Raw genomic sequence first — 18,352 nt, 5'->3', positions numbered from 1 at the left:
CCCTCCACCCTTTCCCCAAATACTAAAAGCCTATGATTTAATGCTTAAACACATTATAATTGTTCACAGACCCACTGCTCTCAGAAAAGCCCTCATCTTTAATGAGCAATTTCCAGATGACAAAAGAGCAGGATTAATCAAAGCCTCTAATTATATTTCATGCAGGGGAAAAAAAAAAAGAAGAAAAAAAAAGAAAAAAGCCCTCAGAAGAAGAAGGAAAGAAATATCCAAGTCCTGACAGCTCTGTAGTCTTTACTGGAATTTTCATATGTAAATGGGGTTTTTAACTCTGCAGGGCATAGTGAACAGAGAGAAAAATGTCATTTTGTCTAACTACTTGTAATCATTTTGCCATAATTGCAGCCATGCTGCACATCTGGAGAGTCAACCAGCTAGCACATGGCACTATGCATTTCCATGGTGAGCGCAGATAGCTCTTAGATACAGGAATGATAGGTGCCAAGGAGATAATGTGAACAGATGTAGCACATCTGAAATATGTTGCATGTTCAATCTGTGTTTATATGCCCTGGTTTGCAAAGTTCTTTGCCGCCTGTCCCCTGTGCAAGAAAGGAGAGCGAGTGTCGATAGTTAAATCAAAGCTTTGTCTTATTGATTGGATTTTGGGTACCAGTAAATACGTGTGGGAGCTGAAGCCTTCCTTCTTTCAGTATACTTGTGCTGGAGCTGAGCATCAGAGAAAGGTCTGGACCAGAATCTGCCCCATACAATTGCCCAGATTCAGCAGCATGAGAGAATGCTTGAAATCTAAACTCTGCAAATGGTACTAGTCTTTATGATATGCATGAGATTCCCAGATGAGGAAAGCCAAAAAACATGCCATTGGCCAAAATTTTAGAGTAGCTGTATCAGACCGATAAAGACCTTGGCAATTCTCTGTTGCAGAAAATCCCCGGGAGTCATGCTTCGACCCTGGATCGATTAAGAATGGCACACGAGTGGGTACAGATCTGAAGCTGGGGTCTACAATTACCTACTACTGTGACGGAGGGTATGACATTGAAGGGGTCTCCACGCTGACGTGCATAATGGGAGGGGATGGAAAACCCACATGGAACAAACCTCGACCTACCTGTACAGGTAAGGCCCAAGGGGAAAAGGTGAGTAGAGAATGATTTGCCTATTGCCAAATACTTCAGCAGTTTATCCTGATGAAAAGCTTGATGTTACTTTTGCGTAGAGCTGCTTGCAAGGGGACAGAGATGGTTTTTCTCAGTGTTTCATAATTTTTCGATTTTTTTAACACCTGAAGGTCAGGAAGAGCTGACTTATATGAAGTTTCTTGAACCTTCTTTTGAGAGACAGAAAACTGGATGCAACAGATTATCTGCGTGACAAATCCTGCGTCGCTAGTGCAGGGCAGGATTCAGGAAGCCACTTAAACATTGGTTTAACCTGATCCCTGCTGATCAAAGCCCTTAAGCATGTGCTTTCCTGAGCAGGGTCAGAGTTTATTGAGAAAACAGAAGGTATTCTTAGGCGTTCTGTGGTTGTTTTGTTTTCTGGCTTAATGAGAAAATAGTTTAAATGATGGGTTTGCAGTCAGACCTTCTTAACCTGAGAAGTGAGTCAAGAGATAGCTGTCAGTCTGTGGTGACTGGAAGAATGAAATCCCTGACTCAGAAAGGCACTGGTGGGGAGGATGCCATTCCCACTGGAGCCAGGCTCCTGCTGCTGAGAAAGGGCGAAAAGCGTAGGAGCTCACTCTGACAGGTCCTCAGCTTTAAGGTCAGGTGGAGAGCAGTGCAAATCACGCATTAGTCTACACCACCATACACGGCATCCCTTAGCCTTGGCATGGTCTCCATAATTAAATGTGAAGCAGGCACGAACTCGGGTTCGGATAAGCCTTATTTTCTTAATAAGAACTTGCAGCGAGAGCTGCGATGCCTGAGGCGTAGAATCGATGGTGCCTGGGGGCAGCTGACGTTGCACGGCGTTAAAACCCCGGGGCGGGGCGGATCTCAGAGCAGCAGGAAAAGGGGGATGTTTCACGGCAGGCTTTGGTGAGGGTGCGCTCCGTGATCTCGACTTTCTCTTACAGCACCCTGCGGCGGTCAGTACACAGGCTCGGACGGCGTCGTCCTCTCTCCAAATTATCCCCAGAACTACACCAGCGGACAAGTCTGCTTGTACTTCATCGTTGTGCCAAAGGACTATGGTATCGGTTTTGGATGTTTTTTTGAAAATCTGTCCTACTGTCTGGGCAACTCTCTTGTTTGGGTTTCTTTTGTTTGAACAAAGCAGTAGAATAAGTGCAGATATAAATGGAGATAAGGGAGACTGGAAGATAGTAAGTGGCACTGTTGGATGCTATTTATACTTTGTTGTAGTCAGTAAGGATGACGGGAATTTTCTGAATTTCAAAATCTATCGAAAATGAGCGGACAAAAAAAAAAAAAACCTGACGAGAAACACCGTCTTGTGATTCCCCTTCCAGTTCCTGCACTATATCCAGTCATGCAGAGTTGAAAAATCAGCAAAAATAATTCATGGTGATTAATGCTAGCAGCAGACTCAGAGGACCTCCGAGAGTACAAAATGTATTTACCATAAACACATGCTAACCATGGTGCTAAATACTCTGTCTGCGCAGAGAAGCACATAAATGTATAGTTTTGTGGATGTGCAGCTACGGTACTTATGACTAATTTTTATTTTTAAATAACATGTAAATTAAATTTTAAAACTGGATCCAAACAAAAGCCAACCCCATTTAAACAGACTGTCATTCTTTTTCTAGACTCCAATGCTGCTTAATTTTGGTCAGAGCTTGAATACAAGAATGATCAACGTTCTAGAAACCTTTGAGGCAGCTAGCTGGATATTAGTATTGGTTAACATATTTTCTTGTTTGAAGAGAATTTAAAGTTTTTAAAGAGCACTTGCACTGACAGCTCTGGCAGGTGAAGGTCTCTAAATTCCGTTATTTGATGCTGCTTCTCAGTGCGTTGTATTGATCTAGTCAGTCCCTATGGTCTTTTCAGTTGTTTGTGATTTCCTTTGGTAAGACAGCAAGATGTGAAATAAGGCTACCGTGTTCAGACATCAGTTATAAGCTCCTTTCGCTCGAATTGCCCTTCTGCCTGTGTGCATCTAGGTTCCATCTGAGTTTCTGGAGCTAACTGATGAAATACTGCACTGCTCTCTTGCACCTCTTAACCTGTTTTACTATAGCTGATCTTGATATTGTCTTAAGAAACACAATAACTAGAGGGCTAGACAGTCTTGATCTGCAAGTCTGACTTTGCCTACGGTAGGATGACAGCTGAATTAGTTTCTCTTCTCCACCTGCTGCCTTTCAATAGCTTCATTAAAAACAAGCAGGAAAACCATTAGTAGTGAACGTTATGCATTTCCCATCTCCTTCACTTCTCAGATTCTGTGTACAGCAGGCATCAGGGTGTGCTATCGTCACTTTTTCGGTGTTCCCAGCATCAAAGCTGTGTTGGAAACCTGAATGTGCAGGAAACAAATGTCGTAGCTTGGTGGATGATGAATTTCACAGCAAGAGACCTCTCAGCTTGTGAAATTGCAACTGGGCACTTGCAACTTGAAAATGCAAAGCTAGGAGAAGAGACAAAGGGGAGGAAAAAATCTTCTAAGTGCAGATTCAGGAGGAAAAAAACTGTTGTTATGTTCTGAAAAATAAAGATAAATAACTGAAGTCTCTTTGCTCTAGCTAAAAAAATGCTCTGATCCTCTAATTATTATTTTCTCCCTTTTATAAACTCTGCCTGCTCCTGGGTGTATTTACAATGTATGCAGTAAGACCCAGAGCACTGCATGGCTCCCTCGTTAGCAGTCTCTGTAGACAGGCTTAGGACTGACTATTAATAAAATTGTGAGTGTCCTCTCTCCCTAGCAGTCATCCTCCCTGACCAGAGAGGTTCAATCTAGAAATTAATTCCTTCAGGACAGGGATTGTTATTTTCTTCAGGTTTTGTACAATGCCTAACCCAACAGGAGCTTCATGATAGAGGTTCAATACAAATAATAAATAATAGTTATCAGTTGGTGAAATTATATACCTTGCGTTATGTAGGCAGGCAAATGGGATGATTCATAGAAGAATCCCTTTTGGCCTATGAATCAGTGTTAAAGCATACTGGCAAGTGAACATGGGGGAGGCTGGTTGCTGCTTCTGTTATGTCTACTTTGTGGATAAATAAAGGGCTCCCATCTTCCAGGGCTGTCAGTCAGGCCCTTTTTATCTTTGCCAAGCTCCTGATAAAAGAAGCTGAAATGCCTCGGCTCCAGGCCCTGGCTGTGTGGGGCCGGCAGTGCGGCTCGTCCCACTGCCCGCCCCGATCGACGCTGCCTCTCTCCGCAGTGGTCTTTGGGCAGTTCGCCTTCTTCCAGACCGCGCTCAACGATGTCATCGAAGTCCACGACGGCCCCAACCAGCACTCCCGGCTCCTCAGCTCCCTCTCGGGCTCTCATACAGGTAGGGAAAGTGTCCCTCTTGCTGCTGGGAAAAGCAAGCTAAAAATGCAGCCTGCCATTTAACACCTTGCTCTGTGCAACCCATTTGTGTAGCACATGCTGTAATCTCTGTCTCTCCTGTGTTATCTCTTTCTCCTCATCTAGGTGAATCATTACCGTTAGCTACCACCAACCAGATTCTCATCAAATTTAGTTCCAAGGGTCAGTCTACAGCCAAAGGTTTTCATTTTGTCTACCAAGGTGAGTACAGTTGTGTTCTGGAAATGTCCTCAGGTTGGTCCCGAGATAATGGTCAAAAATACAGTGATGTCTTGAAGTGTCCTGAACTGCTTTTGACGTCTGTGGGTCCTTGCACACTTTCTGTCTGAACAGGAAATATCACGGGAGATTAAGAATTATTTTGGTAGCAGTGAACTTGCAGGGCTGTCTGGCTCCTGCAGGTACTTCGTATTCAGACCTTCCATTTTCACTCAGCCTCAACCCTCGCACGTCCCAGGATTAGTATCAGAATACTCATTGAATCATGCCCTGAGCACACAGTGAGTTCTTGAGATTTATACCCAAGCAATTTTTCCCACTGGTGTTTTAGCACGTTTCTCAGGGTGAGCAGCTGAACACTTGTCTAGCAGCTCTGTAAAAACCTTCCTCTCTGCGTGACACAGGCTTAGGTCTCCTGCTGTCAAACTTTTGCCCCTTGATCCTTCCAGTAACAGCTTGCATTGCATTGGGCAAGTCCCACTTAGAGATTTTAAAGTCGTAAATAGAAAGTGATGCACAGAATAGTGGGAAAACAGAAGGGCTTTCTCACCCACATGCTTTGTGTAGTTAGCTGTGGTTCAGCCAAGCTTTTACATGCACATTACTGTAAAGTGGGGACAGACAGCAGGGGCAACCCGTGCCTTCTCCGGGGGCGAAGTGAAGCATGGTTTGGATTTTATAGTATCCAGAGATCTGTTCTCTTGAATTTCTGCCTAATTATTGTAAAACAACTGTAGTTCTGATAGTAATCTTTAAAGATTTCAGCAAAGCAAAGGTTTTGATGAAATCAGTAAAGATTACCTACTCCCTCCTGCATGCTAATTATGAGCTGCACACTCTTCAGTGATTACTGCATGGAAAGCAAGAGTAAAAGAAAGAGCCAGCCCTGGTTTTGATCTGCCTGGCCAGGCTCTAATGGTGTTTACTCGCATTTTTACACAAACGAGGAGTTCTTTCTCCCAAAGCCTCCCCCATCCAGTGATGCACACGTATGACAAGGTCCGCTGAGGCGAAGGAGTCAGAAGCCTGAAGCGGGGTGTTGAAAGCAGCCTGAACTGCAGAGCGGAGCTGCAGGGTCAAGCACACAGGCACGATTCTTTCCTTGGTTTGGAGAGGCGCCAAGCACGCGCTCGTCGGTCACAAATGGCTGAGCGGGGGTACAGATCCATAAGTATTTTGGCTAGCTTGGATTTGCCCAAAGTAGTGCATCATCATAAGTGGCTCCTTTTCTGCCTCTCCATTCCCCTCCCCAGACCACTGACACACTTCAGGCTTCAGCTTCTTGCTGATCATCTTGCGTGTTGCCTTTGACAGTGGGTTTGACGTTCTTCTCTCTGAATCAAATTAAAATCAAACAATGTAGCTAACGTGCTCATCATCTCCACATTTTTCCCTCCCAGCAACTCAGGCATTAAACACTAATAAATTGTAAAGCAACTCAGAGAAAAATATTAATTGATTTTTTTTCTCAGTAATAGACATTTCTTTGACTTGTTTTTCCCCTCACTTATCTGTCAGACTCTCCATTTCTTTCTTTGACTTGTTTCCAGTATTGAACAGGAATGCAGGCAATTTCAACAGTTGGCGATGCAGCATCACAACTTAAATTCCCCTTTTCTTTCTTTTACCTTTCTCATCATGAAGAAGATTGTTTAAAATTGCTGTCCTTTATAGTAACGAGGCCGAGTGAGCTGAGAAACCTAAATGGTTTTCTGCTGAGGCTCTAGCATTATATGGCAAACCAACTTTTTGGAAAGTCATTGCTGAACGCCTTGGTTTCCCTGTTTAGAAATTACCTTTCTGATGTGATGATAAGTTTTCTGAAGGCAAACAGTCTCATCTTAGAAAGCATGCGTGGTTCTGTAATGTCCTAGCTGCTTTTATTTCAAGTATCACTTGAAATGTTTGAGTGAAATGTTATTTCTTTTTCTTCTCAATGATCATGTTTGGATTCAGCCTCTCTTTGGGGTTTAGGTATAGTCAGATTCCTGTGTCGTTTTTCACAGATCTTTAATTTGGTGCTTAATATTTCCAAAATGTTTGCTCTAACCATTTTTTGTTTGGTTTTCTTTTTGCTTTGCAATTGCACGCTCACCTGCTGGTTTCTCCTGTCTGCAACGCAAGCGGTTCCTCGGACCAGTGCCACCCAGTGCAGCTCGGTCCCGGAGCCTCGCTACGGCCGGCGGCTGGGCAGCGATTTCGCGGTGGGGGCGGTGGTGCGGTTCGAGTGCAGCGCTGGCTACGCGCTGCTGGGCTCCCGGAGCATCGAGTGCCTCACCATGCCCGGGGCACTGGCTCAGTGGAACGTTTCGGTACCCACCTGTGTGGGTAGGTATCTTTGGTTTCGGGGGCAGAAAAGACAAAACAGCTTGGCAATTTGTGCTAGAAAAATAAATTACATCCTTTGGGATGGTGGAAAAAAAACCCAAAAAACCAAAACCACACACACACAAAAAAACCCCAACCCAAAAACCAAAACAAAAAACCCTATTTCATACCTCTTACATACAAAAGCTAGGCCTGCCTATGAACAAAGGCAGTTAACCCTAAGTGTCAGGGAAGGGACCTTTTGATCCAGTACTTGTTGTAAGATCTGGGACAGCATCTAGAATAAATTAGATCTGTCTGAAAGCTGCTTTCACCTTCTTTGGAGGAGAGCAGTTCCTAGAAAACCAGTCTCATGGGCTGATGTACCCAGTGTTCCCCACACCTAAGGACTGTGTGCTGCTTGCGTTAGAAGTTGTATGAGAGTTACTGAAAAGAGGATTATTCATACAAATCTTATCCTTAAATCATGAGCCAGTTCTGCTTGCTTTTTTGTCCGTGGACAGATGTTTTAAAGAGAATGTTTTTAGTTTAAAGCCAAGTCCTTCCATTTTCAAACAGTACTTTGCTTATTTCAGTGCCATGTGGTGGAAATTTGACTGAACGCAAAGGAACCATCCTGTCCCCGGGCTTCCCTGAGCCGTACCTGAATAGCCTCAACTGTGTGTGGAAGATAACGGTCCCCGAAGGAGCAGGGATACAGGTACAGTGTTAGCAGCTGTCGCTGCAGCATGGTCTAGAGAGGAGAACGCACAGTATCTGGTGCACTGAAAAGAGGCCACATGTTATGAAGTTCCTGCTCCTCACAGGAAAGAGATCGGTTGAATGTGTAATTCTCTGGAATCAGACATTCATTTACACTGTGACTGCCAAAAGCGGGTAATGTTTCAATGGATTTTTGCCTCCTGGAGGCACTCTCCATGGATAATCAACTGGAGCCATGTGGCTGTTCTGGTGTAACAAAATAATTGTGGTATTTTGGGCATATATCTTTATACTGCTTAATTATGCAATGTTGAAAGCAATGTAAGCTACACCAAGGAAGAGTTGCTTGCTCAGAGTACCTGCGTGGATTTGTTATGCCAGCAGAGTTGTAGCAGTATGATTATACAATTACAGCTTTGCTGTTCATTGTTTCCAGGTAAATGAGCTCTCTCTTCAGGTCTTTTTGTGGTCCTTATCATTCCTCTGCAGAAATAGTCCTGCAAGCTAGAGGATGTTGAGAATTAAGCCCAACATCAGAGACCAAACCTTAGATAAAGTTCCTGTTCAGCACATATGTGCCTCATCCTCACAGAAGGCATCTCACCATGCGTTACCTGACATCAGTTGATGCACAGGAGATGGATTCTTTAACAGGTTCATTCATTCCACAGGCCTCATTATCAGAGGGTTTCTTTCTTCTTCATGACACCACTTTGTCTGCGAGGGTTTTGTTCATTAAGTGCTTTTATTTCTCTATCATGTATTTGGCTAATAGACTTGTAGGTGGGTTCCTCCCTCTCTGCAGCGCTTGCAGCTGTTCGCACACAGCACTTGTGTTTCTCTCAACAGTTTTATTGCAACATCAGCTCTGCCTTGCTGGATTACAGTTCTGCTCTCCCGGGGGGGATTCTTGCCTGATGCCACCATCGTAACTCAAACCAAAACCTGAACCTGGGTCTGGTGAAGCACCGTGGGGGCTTCACAGCAAAACAGCACAAGCCTGGAGTAATATTTTGTGCTCTCTGCCAGGCTTGCGTTTTGTCCAGGCCAGCAAGTTCTGCTCTCCTCTTTGTTTTTGAAGCCATTTACAATAGTGCTTTCAAAAGCTTCAGAGCTCGCTGTCGGTACTTTCTTGTTCATCTGAAATTTTAGCCATTCTCAAAACCCCCAAATGGCAGGAGGATACAGTTAGCTCAGCCAAACAGCTGAACAGTTGAGGCAGTTTGCAGGTTGCTTGGGACTCCTGGGATCGGGAGGTGATAATTCACTTAATTTTTAAAGCGATGTAAATAGATGTCTGTATTCTGCACTGCTGTGTTCTGAATGCAAACCCTCGCTGCCACTTCTCAGCCCGCAGAGCTGGTTTTGCACATCTGCTAAGCTTAGAGGAAAGCGGGTATTACAGCGAGCTGTTAAAAGCATTTATTTGTTCATAAGTACTTGTTTCTCACCTCTTTGGTTGTGCAAACGCAGCTCTCGCATGTAAAACTGGAAAATGCAATGGCAAGGTGTTTTAAAGGTTTTGGGGGGGTGGTGGTGTTTGGTGGTTTTTTTGTTTGGTGGTTTTGTTTTTTTTTTTTTTTACCACTTTCCTGCTGGATGTGATCTCTTGCCAGGGAAATAGATATTTAGGGGTCTGACACAGAATGCAAGCAAACAAAAAAGTGATCCTGCGGCTGAGCTCTAACACTGCCAAGCTGTAAGTTCAGTTTCTAAGTCTAGAGTGGGAAGTTTTTGCTGAAGGGCAGGACCGTGGTCCTTCAGCGTGACCCCTTCCTCTGGTGCTCGGCGAGAGTCCGTGCAGACCGCACCAGTGCTTCCAGCTGCGCCAGGCTGTGCGGGGGACGCCACGCCGTCGGTGTGCCAAGGGACCCGCCGCCCCTCGGCTCTGCCCTTAGACACGGGCCGGTCGCAGGATGACATCTTCCCTCGACATCAAACGAGATCGCATCAGCTTGTGACACTGGGACTTCTGCTGGAAGTCTTCTATGGGAGAAAAAGGCATGGCGAAAGGTGTTGGCCCCCAGGAGGTTAAACAGCCCCAGTGAAGCCCTGCGCAGGAGCTGTCGGCTGGGGGCAGCCCAGAGGCAGGGTGATGGCCACGGAGCTGGACCCGCCGTGCTCCCACACAGCGGCTGTGTAACCTGCCCCGCTCGCATCGGCTCCGCTTCCCCGGTCGCCCGCTTTTGTGTGCGAGATGTTCTCAGTTATTAGATACTAATTTAAGCATCAGTTTACCCTCATTTTGTACAACAATTAAAGGTTAAACAACTGTAAATCAGAGGAGGAGGTGAAATTAAAGCTTTCTTGGTAGCGGTGAGTCACTAGCAGGATTTTTATGTAATCAGTGTATGAGCTAGCACTTCTGCCATGAATTATTCATTCCTGTAGCAAACCTTTCTGAGTGAATTAATTTGTATACATGGCAGTAAATAGATGCAGATCCCTTGTGAATCCACATGTCAGACTAGAATTAGGACCTTAAAAATGTTTATTCCGTTAAGTTGGGGGGGAGGAGAATAAATAATTTAGAAAATGTAAGAGCAAACAAAATGCACATTCTCAATCCATGTTCTCTTTCAATAATGTAAATCACAATAGGGGTGTAATTATGCAGGCTGAAAGGTATCGACTTGGTCAGTGTGATCAGTAATGGCTCTGCAGGGGTCACTGCAATTTCTGCTAGATGAACTCCACTTGTTTTTTGGAAAAAAAAAAACCAAAACAAAACTTTGCAGCAACTTTATAGCCTACTTTATTATTCAGAATAAATCAAGGAGGGAAAAGGCTAAAATGGCAGAAATAACGAGGCTTGATTTTTTTGTTTTTGTTGTTAAACGTGTGTGTTTTATGTTTAGGAGGGCAAAGGCAAGCGAGATATTTGGAGTGGATGAGTAAATACAGAATAAGAACACTGCAGGAAAAAAGGGAGGGGGGGTTCACAGAATTACCAGAGGGAAGGGTGAGCGTGCGCGTATGTGTGCGTGCAGTCGAGATTTGCAGGGCATTGCAATCTCTTCACAGCGTTCAGTCCGGTGAATGTGTCCTGCTGAGCTCTGTGCTTAAGGGAGTAATCCTATTGAATTCAACAGGACAACTGCAGATCAGAAGCATAAGGCTGAGTAGGAAATCTTCGTCCAAAGAGACCTCAAAGAATGGAGGCTCTGCAGTAAGCGGGTGTGTGAAGGCTGGAAGTGAAGGGAAATCTACCTGCTGGAGTTACCAAAGTTCTGGCGTTCTCCCCAAACCCACCGGCAGTGGTGCCCAGCAACTGCAGCTTCTGCTGCGTGCCAAGAAATGAAGCCTTTTGTTTGGGGCCAGGTTGTACAAGTCATTTATGCTCCTGATTTGTTTTTAAGGGTCCTTTTTTAGGTTGTTGGCCTAGAAGTTTAATTTGAGGTACCCAGTGTTTGAAAATTTCATCTAGAGCTTACAGATTAAAGCTGGTTTTTTTCAAATACTGTTGGCTGTCTCTCGGGTTTGCTGTCTGACTCTCTTAGGCTGTTCACCAAACTTGATCTACAGCACAGCTTATTTTTCTTAATGGGACATTGAATACCTTGAACTCCCAGTATTTAGGAATAAAGGCAGAATCTGTTTTAATGGTAATCAAGGAAAACAAATCTGTGCAATTACATGTAGATCTTTGCTCAAGTATAAGAGCTGCTTTTCAGTGTAAATATAGATTTATCAGATCTTATGATGTTACTCATTTGAGGATTGCATTGATGTTCTAACTAATGGAGTCAAGTGACTTCCTTAAGCCTCCAAACCTTATGGGGCATGGCAGAGAAAGGTGGGAAATTTGAAAATGCAACTTGAGTGGTTTGACTGAAAGCTGAGAAACAAGGCAGTTGCAGAAACCTCATTGGGTTAAAAAATCTCGTTGTTTAATGCAAGTTTCTTTGTTTTTATTTTAGCTCTTGGGTTGCTGGTGGTTGCTTTCATATGAAAGTGTTGCAAAAGTCTTCAGGGATTTCTCAAAACAGAAACAAAGGCTCAGATTCTCGGCTGCTGTAAATTAGCTGTGAAATTACAGGAGCTCTCCCTTTGTAGCAGCAGACAGCACCCCGATACGGAAGTTTGGAGTGTGGAGTTTGCTGGAAAATAGCTGTATAACCCAAATGGTGGTAGTCAAGGCAATAGGTCTCCAAGTTTTGCGAGTGCATTAGCACAGATAAATAGCGGTGCTGACTTAAAGCCCCAGGGTGTGTTGCTGACTTTATTAGTGGCCCTTTCATTGATATTATTTTGGTTTATTAGCATGATTGCAGGAGTTGCACTGTTACTTATTTTTTCTCTTCAGATCCAAGTGATCAGTTTTGTTACTGAGCAGAACTGGGATTCCCTGGAAGTGTTCGATGGAGGAGATAACACAGCCACCATGCTGGGAAGTTTCTCTGGTACGTGTTCAGCATCATGTTCAGTGAAGCCCAACAGTGCATGCTTAATTCCTATTCACATCAGCTGGACTTCAGCACGTACATAAAATTAAACATATGCTTAAGTGCTTCAGAAACTCAGAATAGATTTAAGCATGTGCTTAAAGGGAATCATATGCTTTGTTGAATTGGGAATTTGACTACTGTCTTCCTGCATAAAATGTTGATAGAGAGCCTTAAACACAAAACCAGTGGGTTAGGTTTGGGTTTTTTGCAAAACCCCATGAGCACTTCCACAGCCTGGAAGCGGGAGTTCCCACAGCGCTGCTGGGTTGTGTGGGGTTAGCTCAGACTGCTGCACTTGGCAGGTTAACCTAACCTGGCCGATTTGCACCAAAATAGATGAAGGGCTACAAAACAACCTTTCTTTTGCTCGGCAGTGAGGGCCGTGGCTTTTAGCAGATCAGGGAGTAGCAGGCGGCCCAAGAGCATTGTAAAGCTTTCAAATAGCAAAGCCATGGCAAACTGATGGCCCTGATTCTTGCTTATTTAATGAACAGATGTGCTCAAAGTGCTTTGAGGTTGGTAAGGAGAAGGGTCGTGCATAAAGACCAGCAGACTCAGCTCCCAGCGCTGTGTTTGGGACAGAACTGCCTTGACCTGGTGCTGCAACAGCTTCCAGGGAATGAGGCAGGAGAAGGAATCCGAACCTTGCGGGGGACCTGCGCTCCACCCACGCTGTTTCTCATCACTGGTGCCCTTCTCGATGCTTTTAGTCTGTCTGGTCTGTAAGTGGTAAAACTTCACACAATGAAGTTCATCAGTGGGCTTTGAAAAGGCCATTGTGGAGAGGCCTTGGGTATTTCTCAGTTGGCCTCATTAGAACCTGATCAAAACCAGCAGAGCTTGTTAAGTTAAAGGACTTTCTGTTCTCAGCCTCTTCTGCAGCTAGTCTCCGAGGACACGGAGGAGGAAAAAAGAATCTTCTTCAGTATCTTTGTGCACCTCTTGTTTTCCCAGGAACTACAGTGCCTGCGCTGCTGAACAGCACTTCCAACCAGCTCTATCTGCATTTCTATTCCGATATCAGCGTGTCTGCTGCCGGCTTTCACCTGGAATACAAAAGTAAGAGCAATTCAGCCTTGATTTCGCAGTGCCTCTGAGCGATGGTGAAATGGTTACGGAGCCGTTGCCTTGTAGAAGTGGAAGCTGCTTAGTGGGGAAGGGGCGGTGAGCTTTAAGGCCCATGCTTATGCGGTTCCCTGCTCTGAAGTTCCAGAGAGGGAGTGAGTGTTAAATGGAGAACAGATGCAGCAGAGGAGACGTGGGGTCGTGGGGTGACCCTCATCTTGCTGCTGATGCACTTTGTAGCACCTGTTTGGTTTCTGTGTTGTAGCGCAGGAGGAGTTGTGGAGGCCAAAGTATTAAAAATTCACGGAGAGTTGGCCTGTTCAACACTGCTGTAATCTTTGCTCGGGAAGTGCCTAAAATGGTGCTTGCCAGAGGTTGGGAGGGACTGCCTGCTCTTTGCATTCAATATCGGTCATTGCTGGAAACAGCATGGAGGGCTAGACAGATCTTCATACGATAATTCCGGTTGGAAGGGACCTCAGAGGTCATCTCATCGAACCTCCTGCTGAAAGCGGGGTCAGATAGGACTAGATTACTCACTTTACACATCTTTGTGCAGTCTGTGCTTGGAAAAACTCCAAGGATGGAGACTGCACAAACACTCTGGGCAGCCTTTCATCACAGGATGAGTGCTGCAGCCCCCGGCCGTCCTGGTGCTCATCTGCTGAACTCAGTCTGCTTTATCAATGTTTTTCTTATGCTGTGGGGCGCAAAACTGGGTACAATATTTTAGGTGCTGTCTACTGGGTGTTGAGCAGAGGGGAGGTAATCACCTCCCTCTGTCTGCTGGCTCTGCTCCTGTCCGTACAGCCCAGGACACCATTAGCTGCCTGTGCTGCCAGGGCACGCAGCTAGGTCCTGTTCAGCCTACCTGCTGGCATGGTATCTCTCTCGGCTTTGTGTTCAGAGGTGCAGCGTCCAGACGCTGGACAGCATCATTTCCCTCGCGATGGATTAGGAGTGCATGGCCACCCTTCTTTTGCAGTCTCCAGCTCAGGGAGGCACATTGGTATGAGTTAAATGGGAAGCTCTGAGATCGTGTTCCCAAGGAGGCACTGCCCAAAGCGTCGTCACCCGCTCCTTTCTTCCCCTCTTTTGTGTTGGACAGTTTAGTGGGTTCATCCGTTATGGATTTTGCTGACACCCTAGCAGAACGGCAGCGCTTTGCTTCCAGCAGGTCTCATGCAAGGTTGCATGCAGGTTTTGGGTATACAGACCTGAGAACATCATTGTATATGATGATATATAGAGACTATTTTAAAAAAGAAATCCTCAGTGGTAAGAGAACAAACTTGACTGAAACTGGAAGACGTGGCAGGGAAGAGAGTCTCTTGGGAAAGGGCTGTCAGGTTTGGATAAGGATGCCAAAAATTCGTTCTCCCCCATGTCCGTGTTTTGATTCCTGCTATTGGAGCAGATGTCCATTCAGGAAAGGTGTGCTATAGCCAAGCTGCAGTGGGTCACAGTGACGGTGGCTGTTATCTCGCCGATGGTTCTGTACCGGGGGCTTGAATTATTCACATGTAGTCCAGCAGCAGCACAGACAGCGTACAAGCAAGCAGGTGCAGAATGGCAGCTCTCAGCTCTATTCAGCGCATCTGAATTGAATGTTTAGCTAGCAGTCGGGAAAGCAAGCAGGCTTGTGCGCTTGCAGTGTACTAAAGATATGGGTGCGACAGGGCCAGGAGCCAGTCTGGTCTTTGTGCAGCTCTCAGGGGACTGGTTAATGCGTGGTGATGGTCTGGCTCCGTTCCTGTGTTGGTAGCAGTGATGGTGAGCTGATGAGAGATGTGCTGGGACTGCTGTCTCTGTTCACGCAGCCTTCCTTGAGGCAATGCAAACATAATTGTTTCTTGCTGGACACTGTGTCTGATAATTGGTTCTGATCACAAAGCTTGTTGTTTGTCACTGAAGCCAACCAATGTTCTGTTTATTTTTTCCGAAGCAGCGAATAGATTTGACGGTGCATTTCATTTTGTAAAATGTCCACAGAAATGGCATAACTGTTTGACTGCAGAGACTGTGTGCTTTTAGAGGGCCAACTAGTACTAAGCTTTCCAGGTTTTACTGGGTTTGCAGGTTGAAACCTTGCATATTAATGGATCCAGTGACCATAATGGATTATGGCAACCAACAAGATTGGGGAGAGAGAGTGTGCCCCACATTGCTCTCTGGAAGCTGGAGAAATGGATGTTGTTTTAGAAATTCTCTTGCTGCGACTCTGTTTCTTCTCCATTTCTGTTTCAATCAATAAGTTCTTTGAGGATCATATTACCCCATTGCAACAACCATGTTCAGGTTTTTCATGAGGCTTGGGATTATCAGACTTGTTCGGTTTCTTTGCGGAGAAAATTAATAGGTGTTGATTTTCAGGGCAGCTGGAAATAATGCATTTTTTGCTTTGCTTGTACAACTGGAATTTCACAGCTCTGAGCCCCAGGTTTTGTCTTTGTTCGGTTAGAGGTGCTGCAAGGAAGTCTTGAGAGATGAGCTAAAACACCAGTTTGTTTCCTCCCCTTCTTTCTCCTTCACTGGATTCCTCAAGCAAAGCTCTTACCTCTACATGCTCGAAAGCTAAAGCAGAGCAAGAAGAATTTAGGACTGAGTGAAACTCAGTGCCCACTGATCTGAATGGGAGGTTATTTAGAGCTATTTTCTCTCTTGTCTCTCTGAAGGTCAAGCAATACAGCCATGTTTGGGGAGGAACTACATGTTTTCTTGCTGGGAAGCATCACTTGGGTTTCAGGAGGGGAGTCAGCATCTCCTCTCTCGTTTCTTTTTTTTCATCTGCTTTCGGCTCAGCATGCAGACTGTGGAGTTTAAGCAGAGCATTAGCCCTTGCCGTGATGCAGAAGGTTATCTTTTAGTGGCAGCTGCCAGCACTGAGAGCAAGGGAGGTGCTGGCAGGCAGCTGAGCCGCGGTGGGTGCGAGGTGACGGCAGACGCCGGTCTTCGTTTTATCTCCGTTTGGTGTTGCAGAAGGAAGAAGGGGTGGCATGTGTGTGAGGGAGAGCACATCACCCGACACGCAACTTCAGGGATTGTTAATTGGGTTTGCAGCAGGATATTCCCAGTTGTAAGTGTAGCTCAGATGGAAATTGGATTGAATGAAATTTTCGTAGGCTGTTCGGCAGGCACCGTCAAGGACCGGCTGCGCTTACTGCTGCTTATATCTCATGGTAAATTCAATTTGTAATTGAAAACAGGAAGAATAGGGTCGGAGAATGAAACTGTGCTGCTTCTGCCCAGAAAGGGACAAATTACATATAACACATACTGTATGCCCTTGATATTGCCAGCGAGGGACAGCAGATAGTTCTCTCTTGCATCCTCTCCGATCTTCTATCAGATGCTGCCTGGTTGGTAAAGGTGCATACGGCGTAATGCGAATACGGACCTTGGATGGGGAGGGTTTGTGGCGGGTGTTTTGGTTCGTGAACCGTTGAGAACGAGTCAGTCTTTGCTTTGCAATGGACATGCTGTCGCAGATGCAGCTCTTCCATCAAGTCGTTAACGGTTCGGTCAAAAACATTTTTGGCCATGAATCACGAAGTGATTTGTGATACCTTTTGTACGTGAAAAAACTGTGTTCCAGGCAAAGTGAGGGCACTAGACGTGAATACCTCTGGATCCTGGACATACCCTGTAACACAGGGGAATACTGCGTGATCAGGGGTGTCTTTGTGGAGAATCCAAAGGCCACGGGACATTCCCACCCAGTGTCTCTGGTGGTGGTGGTTGGTAAACAGGGGAATGGGATAAAATGAAGGAGTGTGTTTCCATTCCTTCTGCCTTCAGCGCAGACCCCATCCCCGCTCCCTGGAGCACTCATCTCGCTCTTGCCTTCACAGCCGTCGGTCTGTCCAGCTGCCCGGAGCCCCCCGTTCCTGGGAACGGCCTGAAGATTGGTGAGCGCTATTTAGTGAATGATGTCGTCTCTTTCCAGTGTGAACCAGGCTACGCACTTCAGGTACCGCACCTTTTCCAACAAAAAGGAGGACAGCAAACACCTGGAATACAGGGAGACCCTCCAAACGCTGTGTCTTGTTTTCCTCTCCTCCAGGGCCACTCTCACATTTCCTGCATGCCAGGCACTGTCCGCCGCTGGAATTACCCACCGCCGCTTTGCATCGGTAGGACTCTTGTTCTTTTGTACCTAGCAGATATTTATAGTGCTTTTCTTAAAAAAAAAAAAAAAAAAAAAAAAAAAAAAAAAAAAAAGTAACGGTCTGAGTTAGAAATGCAGGTTTGTTCTGGAAGTCAGAGTGTGGAAAAATCTTCATTTGTTGCAGGGGAAATTTCAATGAAGTCGTCCCTATGGGCTGCCCAGAACGCTTTATTTTGAATGTTTAAAATGTGGCTATAGTATAAAATGTAAAATACAAAAAAGGTTTCCTCAACAAAAATTCATTCAAAAGGGAAAACTTAAAACTTCTTTATACTGAAAGTAGGTTGGTTTTATGGGTTGAGGGGTTTTTTTCCATCTTAAGCAAAGATCTTAAGACGGTGGTTTATTTTTATGAAATGCATCTTGATATCACTAAAACTGCATCTTTTACTGGAGCCTGTTTACCTTCCAGTATCTCCGAACTGTGCCACTTGGTGCCTTGCTGTCCCCACTTTGGTGTCTAGCAGGTCCTGTGTGACTAGCAAGAGCCAGGTCACTTGTCAAGATGCTGTTTGCCCGTGACACCCTCTGAGGAGCCGGGCTGAGACTGCTGAGTGTTTCAGGCCTTAAGAGAAAAGGACTGGGCAGTCGATTTCCACCGTGAAAGAAGTAAGCTCTAGGAGAAGAGGCACAGAGGTGAAGGGAACTTGCTGGAGTTTTTTGATTATTTTCAATATTTTGCTTTTAGCAAATCTAGATGTTTAATATTCATATTGCACATTTTACAGCTTTGAGAGAGACATTTATGCATTTAATAGCTTTAGTTAACAGTTATTTCAGGCTCCTGCTGTTCTAGCTTACATCATTTTGCTTTAAAGTAATTATGAGAGCTAACAGTTCTTTTATCCGATGATCTGCAGGCCAGGAATAAATACAGAGACATTTACAGCAGAATGACTGAGCTAAGGGACTCGTA

The 18,352-nt window shown here is 45.2% G+C and overlaps 1 protein-coding gene across 1 annotated transcript in view; it reads left to right on the top strand.

The window, feature by feature from the left end:
• The window catches only part of CSMD2 (CUB and Sushi multiple domains 2), a 324,356-nt gene that overhangs the window by 245,536 nt on the left and 60,468 nt on the right, over positions 1-18,352 (top strand). The window contains 10 exon segments of the mRNA XM_050909729.1: positions 907-1,101; positions 2,066-2,182; positions 4,355-4,468; positions 4,612-4,707; positions 6,850-7,053; positions 7,629-7,753; positions 12,062-12,158; positions 13,158-13,262; positions 17,120-17,238; positions 17,332-17,401. Of these exon segments, the coding sequence (XP_050765686.1) occupies positions 907-1,101; positions 2,066-2,182; positions 4,355-4,468; positions 4,612-4,707; positions 6,850-7,053; positions 7,629-7,753; positions 12,062-12,158; positions 13,158-13,262; positions 17,120-17,238; positions 17,332-17,401 (1,242 nt within the window).

The sequence above is a fragment of the Gymnogyps californianus genome, chromosome 22 (assembly GCF_018139145.2).
Source record: "Gymnogyps californianus isolate 813 chromosome 22, ASM1813914v2, whole genome shotgun sequence".
Taxonomy (NCBI): Eukaryota; Metazoa; Chordata; class Aves; order Accipitriformes; family Cathartidae; genus Gymnogyps; species Gymnogyps californianus.
This window is presented reverse-complemented; position numbering and strand designations above follow the sequence as displayed.